At 39.8% G+C, this 22,630-nt stretch overlaps 1 protein-coding gene across 6 annotated transcripts in view; it reads right to left on the bottom strand.

Annotated features, from left to right (window-relative positions):
- MDM2 (MDM2 proto-oncogene) overlaps positions 1–22,630 on the bottom strand; it is a 58,139-nt gene that overhangs the window by 32,978 nt on the left and 2,531 nt on the right. For 3 of the 6 annotated variants that reach the window (XR_002908015.3, XM_024198227.3, XM_024198226.3), the window contains exons 3-10: positions 18,428–18,502; positions 17,845–17,978; positions 16,623–16,672; positions 15,128–15,195; positions 14,877–14,970; positions 12,012–12,169; positions 11,033–11,191; positions 9,555–9,632 (exon numbers count right to left, since the gene is read on the bottom strand). Coding sequence is in view for 5 of the 6 variants with exons in the window: in XM_024198227.3 (XP_024053995.2) it covers positions 9,555–9,632; positions 11,033–11,191; positions 12,012–12,169; positions 14,877–14,970; positions 15,128–15,195; positions 16,623–16,672; positions 17,845–17,978; positions 18,428–18,502 (816 nt within the window). In the remaining variant the exon portion in view is untranslated. Of the gene's footprint in view, positions 1–4,875; positions 6,435–9,554; positions 9,633–11,032; positions 11,192–12,011; positions 12,170–14,876; positions 14,971–15,127; positions 15,196–16,622; positions 16,673–17,844; positions 17,979–18,427; positions 18,503–22,630 lie in introns of those variants that run through there. The other 3 variants (XM_024198221.3, XM_024198220.3, XM_024198222.3) reach the window with 3 other exon arrangements.

Genomic DNA, 22,630 nt, shown 5'->3' with positions numbered 1-22,630 from the left:
TAAGTAAGTCTTAGTAAAATGAAACCTCACTGCAGTCCTTGGCAATTCAATCTTTTTTCAGAAGTGAGGCTAGAATACTTATTGTGCACAAATTATTGTGTGGTTTAGTAAGATTTGACTATCATTTCTGGTTCTGTTAATTGCTCTGTAATATGCTTTTCAATATCCCTGTCTTTAGAGTTACCAAAACAGTTATAGCAGAACAGCCCCTACTGCAGACACAGTTATAAATTATTCCCTCATGGGAATCGAGATAACAAAAAAATAATTTATAAGTATTATTATACTGGTATAGCTGTGTCCAACTTAGAGGAGATGTACCCCTTAACCACTGATTAGCATTCATGTCGTATACCCCATCAGTAACCAATCCAAGCTGGGGAAGCTAGGGCAGACCAAATTCGATGATGAATCCTGGTCACTTGCCACTTGAGGCACTTTGCGCATATGTTAAAATGATGACTGATATACTTAAAATGGTTCAACTTTTGTGTTTACCCCGGGTCTCAGTATTTGACGTCACTAAATGAATGGTGCTCCTTTTCACCATTCTTTACTAGTAAAGGCCTTGGCTACACTTGCGAGTTGCAGCGCTGTAAAGCCGCCCCCAGCGCTGTAACTCACTCCCCGTCCACACTGGCAAGGCATTTGCAGCACTGTATCTCCGTGGTTGCAGCGCTGCATGTACTCCACGTCCCTGAGAGGAATAGCGTCTATTGCCCTGCCGCTGCAGCACTGCAGCGCCAGTGTGGCCGCCCAATGCGCTGTGACTGGCCTCCACAGAAGTATTCGGCAGTATCCCACACTGCCTGTTCTAGCCACTCTGGTCATCAGTTCAAACTCTACTACCCTGGCCTCAGGTAACCATGTGACCCACCCTTTACATTCCCCGGGAATTTTAAAAATCCCCTTCCTGTTTGCTCAGCCCGGCGTGGCGTGCTATCAGCGAATCTTTCCAGGTGACCATGCCTCCACGCGCCAAGTGAGCCCCAGCATGGAGCAATGGCGAGTTGCTGGACCTCATCAGTGTTTGGGGGGAGGAAGCTGTCCAGTCCCAGCTGCGCTCCAGCCGTAGGAATTACAATACCTTCAGAAAGGTATCAAAGGACATGATGGAAAGGGGCCATGACCGGGACACCTTGCAGTGCAGGATTAAAGTGAAGGAGCTGCGGAGTGCCTACCGCAAAGCCCACGCCGCAAATGGCCGCTCGGGTGCTCCCCCCGCGACCTGCCGATTCTACAAAGAGCTGGATGCGATACTTGGGGTTAACCCCACCTCCACTCCGAGCACCACCAGGGACACTTCAGAGCCGGTGGGGGGGGGAGGGGGGTGCTGAGGAGGAGGAAAACGGGAGTGAGGGGGGTGTGCCGGATGGAGACACCCCGGAATCCCTGGAGCCATGCAGCCAGGAGCTCTTCTCAAGCCAGGAGGAAGGTAGCCAGTCGCAGCGGCCGGTACTTGGTGGAGGACAAACAGAAGAGCAGGTTCCCAGTAAGCGGGTTTTTTTTCCTGGAAGGAATTTTTTCGGTGCGGGCTCTTTGGGAGAGGAGGGTTAGGCATGCATGCCTAGATGCGGAATAGTGCATTGATGTGGTTTATCACATCGCGGTAATCGGCCTCGGTAATCTCCTCGAATGTCTCATCCAGAACGTGTGCAACGTGCTTGCACAGGTTTATCAGGAGAGCCACCGTGGTCCTTGTCCCAGCCAGGCTAACGCGTCCACACCACTGTGCCACGAGGGGACCATTGCTGCACACAGGCAAGCTGCACATGGGCTAGGGCAGAAGCCGCATTGCAGTACAAGACCCTCCCCCTTGCTTCCCAGGTCACCCTCAGCAGCGAGATATCGTCCAGGACGAACTCCTGTGGAAAATGTTGGGACAGTGTTCAGTGTAGGTACCCCCTGAAGCTGTTGGCTCTCCCCAAGGCACAGAAACCCAGAGGACAATGCAGCCCTGAAACAATCAGTCCCCCTTACTCACCATTTTGAGGCTCCTGTGGGATATGTGTGCTCTGTTTCGGACAGGAAAATTATGCTATTGTGTAGACCCTGTGTGTTTTCTACTCCTTAAGTGCGGGGGGAATCATTACTGTCTGGTATAAACAATGCTGCCTCTGTTAAATGTTGCATTTTGCCTATACAGCTGCATCAACCTTGAGACCGCAGCCGTCCCTCTTATCGCCTGCTCAGAGACTGAAAGACTCAGGAAGAGACCGCGAAAAAGCAAAGAAGACATGCTGCAAGAAGTGATGCGGCAATCTATTAAAGAGAATGAGAAAGCACAGAACTGGAGGGAGAAAGAAAGCAGGATCTGCCAGGAAAACGCAGCGCACCGGCGGCAAAGCACGGAGCACCGGCAGCAAAGCACGGATCGGCTCATAAGCATCCTGGAGCGCCAACCAGATGCTATCCAGGAGCTCGTAGCCATGCAAAAGCAGTACCGCAAGCGCAAACGCCACCCCCCCCCACAGCCCCTGTCCCAAAACTCTTTCCGTTGTGCCCCACTGTCACCTCCAACCCACTTTCCCCAACTTCAGTGTTCTTCACACCACCAGCTGCCTCCAACACCAGTATCTTCACCACCCAGCCCTAAAAACCACGACCCTTACCCTCTGCACTCAACCCCCATCACCATGCAGTATAGCTATCCTGAAGTGCAGCACTCACTGCACAGCACACCAGACAGGACATACGCGAATCTGTGATTGTACCGTTCCCCACTCCACTCCATTGTTTCTTTTCAATAAATAATATTTTTTTCTTTTCAATAAATGGATTTTTTGGCTTTGAAAACATTCTTTATTATTGCATAAAGTAAAAGACTCCTTAGCCCAGGAAATAAACAGGCACTGCAAGTCTGCGTGTCTGCGTAGCAAACACTGATTCCTAAAGATTGGAACTACTGCACTTCACTCCCGTGCAGGGCACCAGATATCACTGCTGGTTTTCAGCCTCAAATTGCTCCCTCAAGGCATCCCTAATCCTGGCAGCCCCGGGCTGGGCCCCTGTAACAGCCCTGCTCTCTGGCTGTGCAAATTCAGCCTCCAGGTGTTCAACCTCGGAGGTCCATGCCTGAGTGAAGCTTTCACCCTTCCCTTCACAAATATTATGGAGGGCACAGCACGCTGATATAACCGCAGGGATGCTGTTTTCGGCCAAGTCCAGCTTCCCATACAGAGATCGCCAGCGGCCCTTTAAACGGCCAAAGGCACACTCCACAGTCATTCGGCACCGGCTCAGCCTGTAGTTGAACTGTTCCTTGCTGCTGTCGAGGCTCCCTGTGTAGGGTTTCATGAGCCACGGCATTAACGGGTAAGCGGGATCTCCAAGGATCACAATCGGCATTTCGACTTCCCCTACCGTGATCTTCCGCTCTGGGAAAAAAGTCCCGGCCTGCATCTTCCTGAACAGCCAAGTGTTCTGAAAGATGCGTGCGTCATGCACCTTTCCGGGCCAGCCTGTGTTAATGTCAATGAAACGCCCACGATGATCCACAAGCGCCTGGAGAACCATAGCGAAATACCCCTTCCGATTAACGTACTCGGATCCTAGGTGGGGTGATGCCAGAATAGGAATGTGCGTCCCATCTATCGCCCCTCCACAGTTACGGAACCCCATTTGTGCAAAGCCATCCACTATTTCCTGCACGTTACCCAGAGTCAAGGTTCTTCTGAGTAGGATGCGATTAATGGCCCTGCAAACTTGCATCAACATGATTCCAACGGTCGACTTTCTCACTCCAAACTGGTTTGCGACCGACCAGTAGCTGTCTGGAGTTGCCAGCTTCCAGATTGCAATAGCCACCCGCTTCTCTACTGGCAGGGCAGCTCTCAATCTCGTGTCCTTGCGCCGCAGGGTGGGGGCGAGCTCCTCACACAGTCCCATGAAAGTGGCTTTTCTCATCCGAAAGTTCTGCAGCCACTGCTCGTCATCCCAGACTTCCATGACGATGTGATCCCACCACTCGGTGCTTGTTTCCCGAGCCCAAAAGCGGCGTTCCACGGTGCTGAGCATGTCTGTGAATGCCACAAGCAATTTCATGTCGTACGCGTTACGCGGCTCGATAGCATCGTCGGACTCCTCACTCTCACTTTGGATCTTAAAGAATAGTTCGACAGCCAAACGTGACGTGCTGGCGAGATAAGTCAGCATACGCCTCAGCAGTTCGGGCTCCACTTCCTGCAGACAACAGATTGCACTGCACAGAAACTGTTGAAAGATGGCGCCAAAGGTGGACGGAAACAAAGGGATTTCTGGGATGCGAAGCGATGCATCACGGGGCATTGGGACAGGACCCAGAATGCCCCGCACCCACGCCTCCTTCCCACAACCCACGGTGCCAGAATGGGAAGAGGTGCTCTGTGGGATAGCTGCCCATAATGCACCGCTCCCAATGGCGCAGCAAATGCTGCAAATGTGGCCACGACAGTGCGCTGGGCAGCTGTCAGTGTGGACAGACTGCAGCGCTTTCCCTACTCAGCTGTACGAAGTCAGGTTTAACTCAAAGCGCTGTACATCTGCAAGTGTAGCCAAGGCCTAAACTACTTTGGAATGCTGCCCTTGAAATCAGAAAGCCCCAAAATCTGCACCTCTCTTCTCAATATTACACTCTGCAAGAGGACCTCATTAGGCAAGAGAAGAAAGCCACATTTTTGCACAATATTCTCGTCAAAATTATCCAGAACCTTACATTTTTATCCTCAAAATACCAGTACAACTGAGTAACCTAACAGCATTTTTTAAAAAAATTCTATGTAAATGCACACTTTCACTGCATTCTTGGAATTCACCACACAAAAAATATTCAGCAACATGCAAAGTACAGAGAAATTTCACAGGACAGTAAATTTGGGGGTGGGTGGGTGGGTGGGTGGGTGGAGGAGCGGGCAAGTATTGAGAGGATTTTTTTAAATTCATTACTGAAAAAAGAGTTACCAAGGAACTGGACACACTAGTTTTAAGGATATTTAATTTTACAGATTTTTCATTTTTTTTTTCCAAAAAATTTTGATCAACATTTTATATTAAATGTCTGATTTCAATATATAACTGGCCAATCTACCACCTCACAACTCTTCAATATTCAGAAAAACCTTACAAAACAAAGAATCACAGATTCAATTAAAAAAAAAAAAAAAAAAACTACTGAACTAAAAAACAACGCTTATGCAAAATATCACTGTGCTGCTTTCACATCTTCTGGTGATCTGAAGTAGTCTCAGAAATATTTCCCCCAATTTACCTACTTTGATAGATAAATTCAATTCTCAGCAATGACCAAGTCAAAATTTTATTTTTCAAAACAGGAATTTTCCTAGGGATTTCTGAAGAAGTTCTGATTTTCCCCAATGACTTGACTAAGAAACAGATACTGGAATTTGTAGAAAGATGGGAAGGTTGAAATTATAAATTCTATTAATTCTTACTGAGCAAAAGAAAACTGATTTTCACAATAATGAAACTTGAGATCACTCATTTCTCAAAAGCATTAAATTCACTATTTTAAAATGGATATTCTATACAGTTGTACAAGTGTCATTACTGATCTGCTTGTGATGTGCAAGTCTTGTTGTGACAGATCCCCTAACATGGAAATAAATTTCAGGAATTTGGGTATTTTAAAATCCCCCCAAATGCCTAATGAAGAAAACTATCAATTTCAGTGCAATTTTTTTTTTTTTTAAGATCAACTTTTCATTAAACTCAAAAGAAAGAAAAATCACGCAAAATATTATGTCTTTAGTTAAACATACAAAAATAGTTTCTTACTCTCTTAATTGTTCAAGTCTATAGAAGTTTGTAAGAAAGCCTGTATAGAAGGTCTGTTGAAGCTATGTTGCACAGTTATGCTGAAGTTCCTTCTAACTAAAATAAGTTAGCACAATCATCTGAATTGGCTGTCTACAGACGGGACAGGGTTTATTCCGCTTTTTCAGTTTCCTTGCACAAGTAAAACACGACATAAGATGTCCTGTCTTGCCATGAACTATACAGCCATTTTTAGGTCGGCTCTGACATATGACACAGGGCTCTATGCTGGAAAGGGGTAGACTGCATTCCATACTTTCCTCTTTGTCTTCTGTCTCTTTTTTCTCAGGTTCTTGGCAATCCTCTTGGCTGCTACAAAAGATACTGCCAGATGTAGATGGCTGAGAGTATTCCTTACTTTCCTGGGATTCAGAAGTTTCTGCTGTTGTATCCTCACTTTCTTCAACACTTAGTTCTTTATCTTCATTCATTTTCACTTTCTTACAGTCGGGAACATCAAAACCCTCTTCATGCTCTAGCTGTGTGGAACTTTCTAATTTTCGCTTTTCAGATTTGTCATTCTTTTCATCAGGAAGCCAGTCCTCACGAAGAGCCCAGCATCTGGGACAATGCCGCGGAAGGGGAGGGTTCATTTCATTGCATTTAGTGCACTTCCAATAATCCTTTAGTGAATTAAAAGTTAAACAGTTAAGCTATTTGGCATTCCTACTATTATAGAAAAAAATTAAAGGTGATTATAGTTTCTTTATGTTACTCAAGTATTTACTCTATATTTGTAAACAAAATTGGTCAATCATCACATTTTAAGATAGAAAGAGCTTTAGGAAGAGGAAAGTTAAAATCAATTACACCACAATTTCTCAATCTTGTAGTGATAACACATGATTTTTTTTTTTTCTCCTCGCAATTAAAAATGTGGGTGTAAAAATCTCTCTCAAAACTGAACAAGTAAACAACAATGCCAAGGAAAATGTGTTACACAGGCAGTGTACCAAAAATGTATACATTCAGCACTATCATTAGAGCTAGACTTAAATCTATTCCATGATGTGTTTTAGCAACTGGTCTTCTACCTCTCTAATGTAAGTTTACACATTGCACAGACTATCTGCATATGTATTTTCAGAAAAATAAAACTATGTTAAAGTGAAATTATGGTTGCAAGTACTTATCAGTAATTTAGGAAAAATGTGTTACAGGGATGCTGTAATTATCCTAAAACCAAGCATTATAAACCCAGGATATTTTGAGTTAAGGTTAAACATAAAAGAAATCCAAACATGTTAAGGTATAGAAATGCGCATTTAGGGCACTCAAATAGCTTTAGGTCTGCCTTGTAATAACACCATATACTAAACTCATTTACAGATCAAGATTCCATTTCAGATTGTACACAACAGTACATCATACTGGAACCTCTCTTACGCTGCCTTCATGATCCCAGAACCTATGTTTCTTTAAATAAAAGTCTCTAGCTGTTAGGTTACTGAGCCTTGAAAATGTGAACAGAGTAACTGATGCAATGATTTGTTAGTCTCTAAGGTGCCACAAGTACTCCTGTTCTTGATGCAATGATGTCGGTCTCCATTTGCAGAACTTGAAACAACTCCAAGGGGTAGGTGACCTGATTCATTTATCTTAGTGGGTGCCAACTATCACCCAATTATAATACTTTAAACGTCAACACTGTTAACTCATTATTCAAAGCATATACAAAAGGAGAAGGAAAATCATACTGTGAAGATCTGTAATCTACTGAGAGTGACAGCTTATTCTGGTACCACCAGTCAGTGGCCCTGGGACAGTATCCCATTGTTTTGTGTCTCCAGTCAAGGAAAAGCCTAGCAGACCCCAGCGGAGCATCTGGGTTCCTCCAAAAAGCCAGTGGAGCATATACGCCTCACTGAATGGAGCCTGAGATCCAGGAGGATGTGTGAACCTATTCTGAGTATCTGCACAGTCTACTGAGAGTGCCATATCATGTGGCGGAGTTTATTCTGTGTACAGAACTTGAGAACTATCGCTGCCATTTCCCCCCGACTCCCTCTCCCCCATCTAACCTGTTTGTGATTAAGCCATTTTTGTGTTTGTTGTCCCAGGTCAGATTAACCTGATTTTCCTACCAACTCCCAATGGTATTAGGAAATGTTTAGGATTAATGATCATTTTCTGCCATTATTTTTCTTAACTGAAAGTTTACACCTGCAAGTAGAGGCTGGTGCATACAAAGAAACTCACAAAGAATTGCCCTGTTTCAAAATGGCTGCCATTACCCATTGTTCTTAATGTAAATGAAATCATAGGTCAATATCATCTTTACAGATGGCTATAGCCTCCCACTGTTCCCAAGGAGAAACCACGCTGCCTTTAGCAAGTAGCCCTATGAGGTCACAAGGCAGAGAATAATATTTGGTTGTACTGAGAACAATTAGCTCTTCTCAAAATCACGAACTGAGGGAAGCCTGTGGCTTCAGTACTACTGAAAACAACTGAAGGTGGCAACTATTTTAAAAGAGCACTTTTTTCTGAAATCCTCTGAAGTCTAACATTATTCTCCAGTCTCTGCTGAAGGAAAAACTTCCAATTATGAATACTGTGAAAAAATCATTAATCCTAAAAAAGTTTTCACGTGTAGTCTACACTCAAGATTTCAGTGAGTTTAAACTATATGAAAGGTCTGAAATGTGTGCATTATTCAAGATCCTTCCCCAAAAACCTCAGTCTGACTAACACTGAATGCTAAATTCCTTAAAAGACATATTTTAAAAGTCATTTTCATGCCTAAAGGTATTTAACACATTTATATAAATTCCTATCTCAGAGTGTTGTAATTTTGGGGAGTGCAAAACTTAACCTTAACTATGGAGCTGCAACTGGCAACACCATAATTAAAATGCTTGTTTTGGAAGCCTTTGTTCTACTCAGACATGAACTGTGAATGAAGAGCAATAATAAAGGTATATTGCCTATTTAAATCTAGACAAAGTAACTTTAAAAATATTCTGTTTGACATTTAAAAAAAAAACAAAACAAAACACAAAACTCCTTATATTCCCAGAGGTATCATTACAGCTGGCTCCACAGTACAAGCATGATTAAGGCAGCTCAGCCAATGACATGTTCTGGATGGCTAATTCTCCTATGCAACTCTGTGTTCATAATGGCAATTTAAAGAAATTGTTCCATGTTTTAGTATTTAGTTTTCAAGACATGCCAAATTCTGAATTCAGACATTCGGACAAGCCAATGTGCTGAAATTTAAAAAACTTTACACAAAAAATAGAGAAACTGATCTTTTCAATCTTCTAGACAATTTAAAAACAGTCCCTTTATCCTTAGTGAATTTTCAATACACAATTTTTTGCTATTTTCTTTATTTCACTCAGATTAGACACTGAAATTAAAGTGGCCAGTTTTATTTTGTTTTTTTGTAGCCAAAAACAATGCTACCTTTTGGTTTCCAAAAATATTAAAAAGCTTTTTTAAAAATCCTTCCTTTGTGTTTTAAACAAAAAGTTAGGTCTAGGCTCTAAACTGTGTGCCCCTTTCTCTGAGTGAGCAAGTAAAATTTGAAATTCCTGTGTCAACAACTTTAAAACGCCATAGAGAAAGATTGAGGTCTTTCAGTTACCGACCTATAAATCAAACTATCATTTTCCTTTTAATGCAAGAAAAAGTCAGATTTTACTTTTAAAATCGCCCACTGAATTCATATATGTTCCCAGTCCTGGTCTTTCATTTCACAAGACTTGTGATTTTTTATGAACCAAGTATTTACTCACAGCTAGTGAAATTTCAGGATCTTCATCGAATGAATCAGCATCACTCTCTTCAGTCTGATATATCGTCACTTGATATACCTGATGGAAGAAAATATATTTTAAACTTCCTTTTACTTGGTTTTTAATTTTAAATGTTTTATTAAAAAACAACCCTGAACAAGTAGTAAAGCACACTTGACAGAATACTTTAAAAACTTTTTACCAGATAGAAAATAGTCCTAGCTAAAGTTCTAGATGATGTGGCTATATACTACATGCATTTTCTTGGTATACGGAATTAAGAGGGAGCACTACTACTTACGGGTACAGAGAACACTGTAATCAATTACCAGCTCTAGAAACTTTTGTTCTCATTTGGGAACAGCCTCTTGGAAGATTTACAATATAGACAGACAACAGTGGGCCTCCCTCAAATGGATAATGTCAATTGTGAACAAAAGCTTTAGCAATACAAATATTTCACTAGTCAACCCAGTAAATGAAAGACACTAATTCCAATACTCTGCACCATAGAGCTCAGTATTTGTAATTTTTAAGGCTACCTATGCTGTCTCCTAATGATACAAGACAGCAGTGGTCAAACTGTGGCTCACGAGATGCATGCAGCTCTGTTACTGTTAAAGTGCGGCTCACGGAGCCACCCACACTCTACCTACCAGACTTGGGGAGGGGAGCTTGGGACCTCTGCCTTGCAGCAGGGTGGTGAGGTAGTGGCTTCTGCCCAGCACGGGCGAGGTGGAGCTTTTGGGTTTCAGCACTCCTGGGCATGCCTGCCAGGGCTCAGGGCTTCAGTGGGAGCGGGGCTGAAACCCAAAGCCCCGGCAGGCACCTTCCACAGGACTGAAGCTCCGAGCCCCAGCAGGTGTGCCTTGGCACTGAAGATTGTCGTATACGACTCTGAGGGCCAGTAAGTTTGGCAACCCCCGATATAAGATCTTAAATAGTTTTTAAAAATGTATTCTAAAAATACTTCTATTCATTTTTCATTTTATGAAGATAAATATCCTATTTAATATGTTTTGCCTTTCAAAAATTATAAGGTTTTCTTCCAGTAAAGTTCATATAAATATTCCAAGCTAAGGCCTTTATCCTGCAAAAAACCATGCATAAGTGGACTCCTGACCCTGCACTGAACCCCAGTGACTTCAACAGCCAGCCAGTGAATTTTACTGGATGAAATTCTATGGCCTATGTTATGGAGGAAGTCAGATTAAATTATTGTAATGGTCCCTTCAGGCCCTATAAATGACCCCAATGGAGCTCTGCCTACAGGGAGCTTCTTGAAGAATCATGACTAAATTTGTACAAAGAAAACTCAGTATAAAGAATGGCAGTACATATTTGCCATACAGCACATACAGTCATGAAAGAAGACTATGGAAAGGTTTCATATTGGATTCCAACCAAATGCTTCTGCTATAACATTTCAGATTTTGGGGGGGGGGGGGGGGAGGAGAAAGGATGGGGAATATACATGCCTCCTCATCTTCATCTGTGAGCTCTTGTCCTTCTTCATTATGGCTATAATCTTCTGAATAAATGGACTCAACTTCAAACTCAACACTGAACTGGTCTGAAACAGAACTCTGGTCAAACCAATCATCAGAGTTTTCGCTTAATGAACTGGCATGAAGATCCTGAATATAAAGGGGAGGGGGGAATATATTTAACTTCATTAATACATTCTTATGACTCATACTGCTACATGTGTATTTAAACATAATAGTAAAGAGAAACTGTTTAATTGGCTGCCAGCCAGAGATAACAGTCATGTCTCAGCCAAATACCTCATACCACTCAAGATGTTGGGATTTCTGCTGCAGCTGCACAATTTAGAAATATATTATTGGATTTATAAAACCTTTAAAAATTATTTTTAAATGAATGAAAAGCACATTGGAACTGTCTCTAAAACTAGTATGTCGAAATACAACACAAGTGAAGTTTGAATTTACATTTGCTAACATTTAAAATATACAGAAAAGCAGATGATATATTGTGTGAATTTAATAACAAATATTTCACTTGTGTACTGAAATTTTATAAGACTTACAGCATCTTTTATCAAATCTCAAAATGCTTTAACAAAGGTGTGTAACTATTAACCCACATTTTACAGATGGGAAACTGAGACAAGTGTAAATAACTTACTCTAATCATTAAACACACTCTCGCTGGGAATACAGATATTCATACATAATTCAGAGGCACCACTTTTCTTTTTTACTGTACCAAGGGCTAAGAATTCATTTGTTTTGCTTTCTTTTCTGAATATTCATAATGAAGATTTAAGAAAATTCCATTCTTAAGTTTTATGATCCAAGCCACCTAAAATACAACACTTGGGTTCTCTGACATCACTAGAAGCATTATTTGTTTCAAATATTAATATGATAACCAAGATGCAGGTTTGGGAAATTTGAGAACTCAACATAATTAAAAATACATCTTGCTTACAGGACTTGCAGAGTCTATTGAGTCGCTGCTGTTGCTTCCTTCGCAGCATAGCCCACTTACAACACACCAAGAAAGGCTTTCATCAAATGTGAGCGAAATGCTGTCTGACTTATGCCGTTTTCTTCTTTCACTAGGTTGTTCATCTGAAGAACTTTCTTCTGTGTCAGAGAGAAAAAGCTTATTAATCCAAAGGTATCTATGAAGTGCACAATGTTACATGCATTTTAGTAGATGTTTAAACTGGATTTTACTTACTCATAACTTCAATATTAAAATTATTCAGTGTTTTTCAATGGAAAATTAAATAAAAGCACCTGACCTATTTTAAAAAGACAATGAAACACATTCTTCCCATATTCCTAAAAGAAAATGGTGTAAAATGGGCAAAAAACTGACATTTCTGAGGCTGTTTTTCGCTGACTGCCCCATCATTAAGATGTATAAATGGTAATTTCCCCAGGCAATAGATACTATGATTAAGGAATCATAAGAACGAACTCCTGGCCACCTCTGGAAATCGAGGATTTCATTTTAGCTTTACATGCAACAGTATATTTATTGGTATCAGGATTTCTATTATAACCCCAATTTGCGGGTGTATAAAAGTCCACACTAAAAATTCCTTTAAGGCTAAAACGTGATGTTCAAGATGTCAACTGTGGAAACATTGGTTTAAGCTGAAGAACTCAAAAACACTACTTTTTGGATGTTTCTGACGTTTTGGACTCTTGTAGCATGAAGGAGGGCGGGAGTAGGGAGACAGTATTTTGGGTATAAAATGTATCAAAATTCAACTCCACTGACCTTAAGAAAAGGCATTATAAAAAAGAATTTGACAAAGACTTAAGCAGCTGCCAAGTCAGTGTGTAATAAATGCAGTGGAGTGAAATTCCCTACCAGGATTGGCAAATTGGTTCAATGACCATTCAACAGAGCCTGCTGCCGCCTACAGGTCCCTTTCACAAACTCGCTCTATTGCCCAATCCTTTCTTTGAACTGTAAAAACGTTTGAAAAATCCACCCCAGGGCCTCTAAGCCTGGCATCTTTAGTTTTAAAAGAAAAAAAGAACAAAACACTTGTACATACTTTGTGACTCCTCTTACTTTCCCTTGATGCTTCTTGGCTCAGTCCCTCTCTCTTTTCTTTTTTCGCCCTGAGAGCCCCAACCTTCAAACTTAGATGCCCCCAGGCCCAACCGTTGCTCCTGTCCATCGTTGTCCTCATTAAGTTGTCTTCTCTCCATGAGGTACCGATAACATGCCAACACACGGTTTCTAAACATTTACAGTGAAATAGTAGCGGCTCCAAAGGAGCCGCTACCATCCCAATGTAACGAGCATAATGGTTTAAGGGGAAGATTTCCTACAAATTAAAAAAACAGTGTACATAAAAACACTATATTAGAAGAATTTTAAGGCTGTAATAAACTGACAAATGGATGCAAAAACAGAGTTAATGATTAAGCTTGCAATAAGCAGGCACAACAGAACACCTGATTACTCTGGGTTGTGTGTAAGTATTACAAGTTATAATCCTTAACTGTGAATTTTCATCCTTTCACCAGTTTGAGTTACAACATTAAAGAGTTCTTTTAATATAGTGTGAATGGCTTATAAATGCAGTAAAGTTTTACGATAGGCTAGGATGACTGCTGCCTAAATACTACAAAGATAAGCATATCAGAAATACCTTACATAGATCAAGCAACTGAACAAAATATTACTGAACACAGGAAAACAAAATAAATATTGCATGCTATAATTTTATGTGAAAGGTTATTGTTACTCATCACAACTATCAAGAATCACCAGATAAGTAGTGATAAAATGCAGGTTGGTGTGGAAATTACCAGTGCATATTACATATAATTGAAAGTTATGAAGTGTTACCACCAAGAGGTTGAAAGTTACACATAACTCAAACAAAAAACAAAACAAAACAAAAAAAAAAGCACTCAAACACCCATTAAATATCAGAATCAACATCAGATTTTAAGAATGCATTAACCAATAAATATTAAGTTGCCATGTAGAGGGGTGAGGTAGAGAAAAGAATCAGAGGGCCAAATTTTCGCAGGTATTTAGGTGACTAAATACTTTTGAAGATCTGGACCAAGATAACTGGATAAAATAAAGCCTTTCACCCCATGTCAGTGACTTAAATCCAATACAAGTAGGTTACAAACAGCAACCAAAAGTTAAAATCTGGTGGCTGTCTGAAGAGTTACCTAATATCAGTTTTAACGTCTCAGTGCAGTGTGTGAAAAGATGTCCACATCACAAAGAAAACACCACTGATACCCTTGTTGGTGACATCAGTATAAAGGCAGAGAATTGAACAGGCATGGAGACGGAGTTACCCTATCACCCTGCTAGTAGTCCTTGCAGATCAGGACTGTACCATGCTGGTGAGGTTATTACATATATAATCATAGCACCTAGAAGCCTTAGTCATGGACCAGAGCCCCACTGTGCTAGGACAGTGGTTTTCAATCTGTGGACCATGGACCCCTAGGGGTATGCAGACTATGTCAAATATTCCCCAAGGGATCCGTACCTGCAGTCAAAATTTTTAAGGGGTCCACAAATGAAAAGAAGATTGAAAACTGCTGTGCTAGGAGACGTACACACATGTGGGGAAGTCTGTATTGCCATTACCCACATTGTATCTATTCTATGGATAAGCAGAGAAGCTCATTCTCCAGGGCTGTCAATCTGGTACCTTTCACAATGGCTAAAAACATGAAAATGTGGACTCCCCAACAAAAGATGACATGAGCCAGTGATATACAAGTTTGGTCTAGGTGTACATGCTCTTGAAAGGTATAAAATATTGAAAATCCTTCATTATAAATGTGCACATACCAGATTCACTGAGCATCCTCCTAGAAGAGGTAGTTGGTCTAGAAGTCAAATTTGGGGATGTCTGTTTTTCGTCAACTAACTCTTGCATGGATTCCTGTTTAACAAAAATACTAAGTAAGCATAGTATTAATGTGGATAGCATGAAATTAATTTTAATCTTTCAACTGCATCCAAATCTCAATGGTAAAGCAAATGAAGTTGTGAAACTTGAAAGAATGTATATGTTAGAATGTATCGAGTAGTTAGATCACCTTTAGAACATTGCCTTTTTCAAGTTGACACCTGGTCTCATTCTCAGATGTGTTTGCTTCCATAGACTCTGAAAAAGAAAAATACATAATGCAATGCATCAGAAAGGAAATATCTGCAGACTCAAGGGACTGCAATGAAAGTTGTAAAAATATACTGCAAATACTTTGTACATATCGTTTTAAATCTTAATTCAGAGTATACTTTACATTTACAAAATCACTTCATACTCTTAAGAAATGTTCAAGGTTTTCTTTGTAACATTATATACACAATTATAAGAAAAAAATGCAACTGTTATGGAATTTTTCACAGATGAAAAAGAATATTGGGAGAAAATATTCTTAGAAATAAAACAATTTTAACTAGATATCAACATGATGATACTAAACTATTTACAAGAAGACACATACAAGATCCACTGGTTTACAAACCAAGACATCAAGCTCTGCAAGAGATGTTTACAGTCATTAATATCCTGCTAAGACACAGAAATAATTGTTCTAACTACATTGTCAGAATGGACCCTGAACTACACAATGCAACTAGTTATTTTCACGACAAAAGGTATCCATTTAGAACAAAGTTAAGTATAGTAAGCACATACCCTCTTTATTTGACTAGATTTTATCTTTGAGATCTTCTCTACTTCTATCCTTCTACTCTGCTGTTCTGGCCAAGATTTTCAAAAATAGGAGCCTAACGTTAAGCCCCAAAGTCCATATTTAGGGACTTGCCTGATATTCAAGTGTTGAGCACCCAACTGCACCCACTGAAGCCAATGGTGCTCCATACTTTGGAAAATCAAGCAGATTACATGTATAAATGTAGATTTAAGAGCCTTTTTAAAAAAAATTCACCCCCATATTTAACTTTCATTTCACTCATTTCTTAAATTTAAGTTACATCAACAGCTGCATTATCAATCCTTCTCTTGCAGATGTGAATAAATTGAAATAGACCATAGTCTATTTTATGAAATTATATATGGATTTATTAAACTCATAATAACAAAGTATATAGATTTTTTTCCTGCTACTTTTATTGTTTATCGTGTCAACTATTACAAGAGAAATGTTAACTCAAATTAGACAGGGTAGTTAAGGATGAACCAATTTTCAAATATTTTGGTTTTAAAATGTATTTCTTAGCGTGAGTTGAGTATGTAAAGAAAGCAGAATCAAAGTCTGCACATAATGCCTTATCCTGTTTCCATTGAAGCCAACGAAAATTTTGCCAGTGACTTCACTATGAGCAAGTTCAAGCCCATTTTCTGTGCTAGACCCATAACCTTAAACAGTTTATTTGTAAAAGATGCAATTCACCTCCAACAGTGCTACAAAAAAGTGACAATAATTACATCATCTATCAATGACTGAAGTTAACTGAATATCGCCTACAACGTAAGTTAATATAGCTTTCAGGACTTTTGCATTAATGAAGACCACTCCCTCCCCCCCCCCCCCCCCAAAAAAAGGCCTTTCAACACTAGCTTACCTTGTTGACTGACTGCTATCAAGTTACTGGAAATCATGGAGTATACCTTCCTTGAAGGGAGACAAAATAGACATTTCATAGATTTAAAAATTATAAATTAGAAGTTCCTATTTACTGTGGTAAATTTAGCCAAACTAGAAGAGAGAAAGACCAAGCTGAAAACATTGATTATTTTGTAGTGTCATGTAGAGCTGGCTGAAAAAGAGGTAAGTGCATTTTATGAAAAATTCAAAAGAAATGAAAATGTTTCTGTTTTGCTCAAAACTTTTCACAGCATTTTTGGATGTTTTCATTTTATTTTGGTGGGGAAACCACCACCATCGCTTTGCTTTTTTAAGCTTTCCATTCCTCTTTCACCACCCCATTGTAAAAAGGGAAAATAGTATAAAAAGTGAAAGTGTTTTCCCGCACCAAAACAAACGGAAGAAACTTTAAATGCTTTTTTCTAAAAAGTTGGAAAAAATTCCATTTTGAATTTTTTTCAAAAAATGAAAAATTTCAACAAGATCAGGAATTTTCTTCTGAAAGTTTCAATTTTGTCAAAAAGCCATTTCTCACTTAACCAGCAGTTGGACCACCTCTAGTCATGATTCACAGCATTTTTAATGGAACTTGTACAGCATTATTTCTTAATCCAGAAAAAAATATCTTCAACTTTTAGGGCAGTGGCAAGACCCAGGTCATGCATACTGGCTTTGCAGCAATATAACCTATTTCAGAAGAAAGTCTAGCCAGCTGCAGAGGGAAATCTTCAACCGCCGTCACTCTGCACTGATGAGTTGTGTAGCTGCCTGGAGAAAAACAAAAGAGCGTATGCCTCTTCTTTGCAACCCCCTTTACTGGACTTGGTCTCCCATGCATAAGGAGTTAATAATGGGAAGAGGACAGTCTGAAGTGCTTGTGTAATGTCTAAATTATGTGGCTGTTACCTCAAGGGGTAGAGGGGAGAATCTCTCTTCAAAGTAGACAGAAGCCCTAAGGTTACTGAACCTCAGAAGTTTGTGTTCCTTCTGAGGTCTGGCAGTTATAGATATAAATGCAGGCTGAATCATGCCTCCCTCAAAAAAAAAAAAAAATGGACAACTGGGGGCATACAATTATGACAATTCCATCTGTCAAGACTTATGCAAATAAAATATGCAACAAATTGCAAACCAACACATAAGTTCAGTGTGTTACATACATTTCATACGATCTCTCTCACAAAGAATATGAAATGTACCTGTGTTCTTTTACCGAAAAGCTTGGTACCCCAAATAGATCTCCAAGAAGATCATCTGCACAGTGGACAATATGCTGCTGTTTTTCATCATATAATCGTTTAGACATAATATATTGGCCAAGATAGAATATTACCTACAATGCAAGTCAAATATAGCTATATTAAATATATTTATAACTTTAAAGTATAAAAATATAAAATAACCTATTTCAAACCCCCTAAAGAGTCTATTCTCTTTTCAATTATCAGCTGCAACTCCATATTAATATTAACAGAGTTATAAATAAATACTACTTTACATAGCAGTTTTTGTCTGTAGTTCTCAAAGCTATATACAGTACTCCATTTTACAGACAGAGAAACTATGGTATAGATGTTAAGTGACTTGATCGGGGTCACAAAGCAAGACTGTGGCAGAGCCAGGAACAGAACCATCTCCCAGCTTCCACACCGATGCCCTATCCAGTAAGCCACATTATTTTTTTCATATTATGGGGTAATTAGTAAGTATGGTAAACTTGTAAGAGTGAAACTTATATTTATTGCTATCCATCATTGTTAATGAGAAGTTCTGATAATTTACCTCTTTCATTGTAAAAGTGTCTTTTTGGGCACCAGCAAATTTTAACAACTTCAACAATAGTGGCTTCGGCTTAAACTGAAAGGAAAAAAAAAGCAAATAACATATTTCATTTTTATAGTGCATGTCCTCCCCAAAGAACCATAGATTACTTGTGTATTACACCCACAAACACTATGTTAAAAGAGTGTTATTTATGTTGAAACGTCAAGCATCTCAAAGTTAGGACATGGCAGATTTTTGGTTCCCTGTGCAATCTTAATTTTGTCATTCCCCACGGTGCATTTACCGTTCACATCAAATGAAACAGGGGTCCTGTGAAAATCTGTGTGTCATCACATAATTAAAGACTGTGACAAAATACATATGCACATGGAGGCTAAAGTAAGGTTCCAGAGGCAACGACAACCTTTGCAACCTAAATAAGATTTGTTTACATGCTTACACAATTTCCTAGGTTTTTCTTTTTAAGAAAAAAGATAAACAAATCCTATTACATGCAACTATAACAATCCTCCCTCCCCCAAATCATACATCATCATGGTGTGAACCCTGAACTTTCAGCAATGTAGCCCAGACTGCTCCCCCTTGAACTACAAGGCTTACTACATTAGCTGGTAAGTAGAAGGCTGTTATCCCAAGGGGGGGACCCAGCCTAGCTCTCTCGCACCACCAGGAGGTGTGGCAGCTCCTACCATGGTGCCCTCAAAGTTAACTAAATGGCTCATTAGAGCTATTTGCTGGGTTTGGGCATAAGCCCGTGTCTCTCTCCCCACATCTTCTTGTGCTACAGCAGCTCTAACAGTTCTTAAGTGTTCCCAATATAGAGTGTGATGCTGCTGTTGCTGGTTCAGCAGCAGCATGAACCTGGTCCTAACATGTTCGTGTTTAGTTATTTCAGCAATGAGACAAAATATTTCTGAAGAACGGGTGAGAGAAGGGAAATGGCTTTTTTCAAAAACGTATCTCAGCAAAACCTGAGCTGAATGTCCTGGAACAAAACGGACAGCTCTTCGGTCCAAGGACTTTCCTTCTGCCATATTTCAAAGGTTTGATGCAGTTAGAGCTTCTAAAAACAAACTATGAAGCAGTTAGAGCTTCTAAAAACAAAAGGGCCACAAGAATTTTTTTATATGGAAAGTGTTAAGCAACCTAAATACTTGCTCAACCCAACAATACAAACATATCACTGAAATGCAACAGATGGATATACAATAGAAAGGAACAAACTACATCAAATCAAGTGTAAAAGTATAATTAGGGAGGCCAAAAAAGAATTTGAAGAGCAACTCATAAAAGACAAAAACTAACAGCAAATTTTTTTAAAGCACATCAGAAGCAGGAAGTCTGCCAAAGAATCAGTGGGGCCACTAGAGATCGAGATGCTAAAGGCACACTCAATGAAGTCAAGACCACTGCATCGGTCTTCACTGCAGAGGATATGGGGGAGATTCCCATACCTTAGCCATTCTTTTTAGGTAACAAATCTGAGGAACCATCCCAGATTGAGTGTCAGTAAAGGTGGTTTTGGAACAAACTGATGACTTACTATGCTTACATTTATCAGGACCAGATTGGTATTCACCCAAGAGTTCTAAAGGAATTCAAACATGAAACGGCCAAGTAACAACTGTGGTATATAACCTATTGTTTAAACTAGATGTCTGGCAAGTAGTCAACATAATACCGATTTAAAAAAGCCTCAAGGCAATGTTGGAAATTACAGGCTGGTAAGCCTAACATCAGTACCAGGCAAACTGGCTGAAACTGTGTGTCTGATAATTGTGTTCTTTACTATAGATCAAGGCTAGTCAATGTTTTTTTTGTCAAGATCCAAATATCTTGGTCAAGGTATAGGCAAAGTACAGACTCAGAGAAAATAATAAAATAAAGTACAGTAACATTAATTATAAGTAAATAAGATTTTGGGGTCCATTCAAAAGCATCTGGCAGTCCAGATTTGGCCCATGGTCCGCCTATTGACTACCCCTGCTATATATGAACACGATATGTTGGGGAATAGTCAACGTGGCTTTTGTAAGGGGAAATCATGCAGAATCCAATCTAGTAAAATTATTTGAAGGCGTCAAGAAATATGTGGACAAAGGTGATCCAATAGATATACCTGGACTTTCAGAAGGCCTCTCACCAAAAGGTTCTTAAGCAAACTAAGCAGTCATGGGATAAGAGGCAAGGTCCTCTCATAGATCAGTATTAAAATATAGAAAACAAAGGGTAGAAATAAGTGGACAGTTTTCAAAATGGAAAAAGGTAAATAGTAGGGTCCCTGAAGGATCTGTACTGGGACCAATGCTGTTCAATATATTCATAAATGATCTAGGAAAAGGGGTAAGCAGTGAGTGGCAAAGTTTGTAGACAATATAAAAATACTCAAGATTGTAAAGTCCAAAGCTGACTGTGAAGAGTTACAGACGGATCTCACAAACCTGGGTGACTGGGCAACAAAATGGCAGATGAAATCCAATCATAGAATTGTAGGACTGGAAGGAACCTTGAGAGGTCTTCTAGTCCAGTCCCCTGCACTCATGGCAGGACTAATTATTATCTAAACCATTTCTGACAGGTGTTTGTCAAACCTGCTCTTAAAAATCTCCAATGATGGAGATTGCACAACCTCCTTACACATTTTATTCCAGCGCTTAACTACCCTGACAGGAAGTTTTTCCTAATGTCCAACCTAAACCACCCTCGCCGCAATTTAAGCCCATTGCTTCTTGTTCTATCCTCAGAGGGTAAGGAGAATAATTTTTCTCACTCCTTCCTGTAACTGTTTTGTCCCCTTCTCAGTCTTCTCTTCTCCAGACTAAACAAACCCATGTATTTCAATCTTCCCTCATAGGTCATGTTTTTGTAGACCTTTAATCATTTTTGCTGTTCTTCTCTGGACTTTCTCCAATTTGTCTACATCTCTCCTGAAATGTCGCATCCAGAACTGGACACAATACTCCAGCTGAGGCTTATCAGCACGGAGTAGATGAGAAGAATTAATTCTCGTGTCTTGCTTACAACACTCCTGGCTAATACATCCAAGAATATTTGCCCTTTTTTTTTTTTTTTTTTTTGCAATAGTGTTACACTATTGACTCATATTTAGCTTCTGATAAATGCAATGTTGATAAATGCACACTGGAAAAAGTAATTCCAACCATACATACAAAATGATGGAGTCTAAATTAGTTGTTACCACTCAAGAAAGATAATGGAGTCATTGCAGATCGTTCTCTGAAAATATCCACTCAATATGCAGCAGCAGTCAAAAAAGCTAACAGTATGCTAGGAACCATTAGTAAATAATAATACACTAAATATCATAATGCCTCTAGATAAATCCATGGTAAGCCCACACCTTGAATGCTGCATGCAATTCTGGTTGTCCCCTTTCAAAAAAAAAAGATATCTTAGAATTAAAATAAATACAGAGGGGGCAACAAAAATGATTAGGGGATATAAAACAGCTTCCATATGAGGCGAGATTAAATAGACTGAGACTGTTCATCTTAGAAAAGAGATGACTTCAAGGGAACATGACAAAGGACTATAAAATCATGAATGGTGTGGAGAAAATGAATAAGGAAGTATTATTTACCCCTTAGCATAACATAGAACTAGGGGTCACCCAATGAAATTAGTAGGCAGCAGGTTTAAACCAAACATAAGGATATACTTCACACAATGCACAGTCAACCTGTGGAACTCTGTGCCAGAGGATGTTGTGAAGGCCCAATGTATAAGTGGGTTAAAAAAAGTATTAGATAAGTTCATTAATGGCTAGTAGCCAAGATGATCAGGGATGCAACCTCATGCTGTGGGTGTCCCTAAACTCTGACTGCCGGAAGCTGGGACTGGACAACAGGGGATGGATGAATCACTCAATAAATTGCCCTGTATCATTCATTCCCTCTGAAGCATCTGGCACCAGCCATTGTCGGAAGACAGGATTCTGGGCTAGGTGGACCATTGGTCTGACCCAGTATGGCCATTCGTATGTTTTTACAATGGATTCATAAAGGGAATGAACATCTCATTGAAACAGAGAAACAGAGAGAATGTATCATAAGTAGACAGAACTTAGGGCTAGTCTACACGGCCAACACTAAACACTTTAACGTGGCTTGTGTAGTCACGGCAGAGCGCTCGGAGAGAGCTCTCTCATCGCTCTAAAAAAAAAAAAAAAAAAAAAAACCC

This window comes from Terrapene carolina, unplaced genomic scaffold (assembly GCF_002925995.2).
Source record: "Terrapene carolina triunguis isolate 2854851 unplaced genomic scaffold, T_m_triunguis-2.0 Scaffold68, whole genome shotgun sequence".
Lineage (NCBI taxonomy): Eukaryota > Metazoa > Chordata > Testudines > Emydidae > Terrapene > Terrapene triunguis.
The sequence above is the reverse complement of the archived record's forward strand: the minus strand, read 5'-3'. Positions and strand labels throughout refer to the sequence as shown.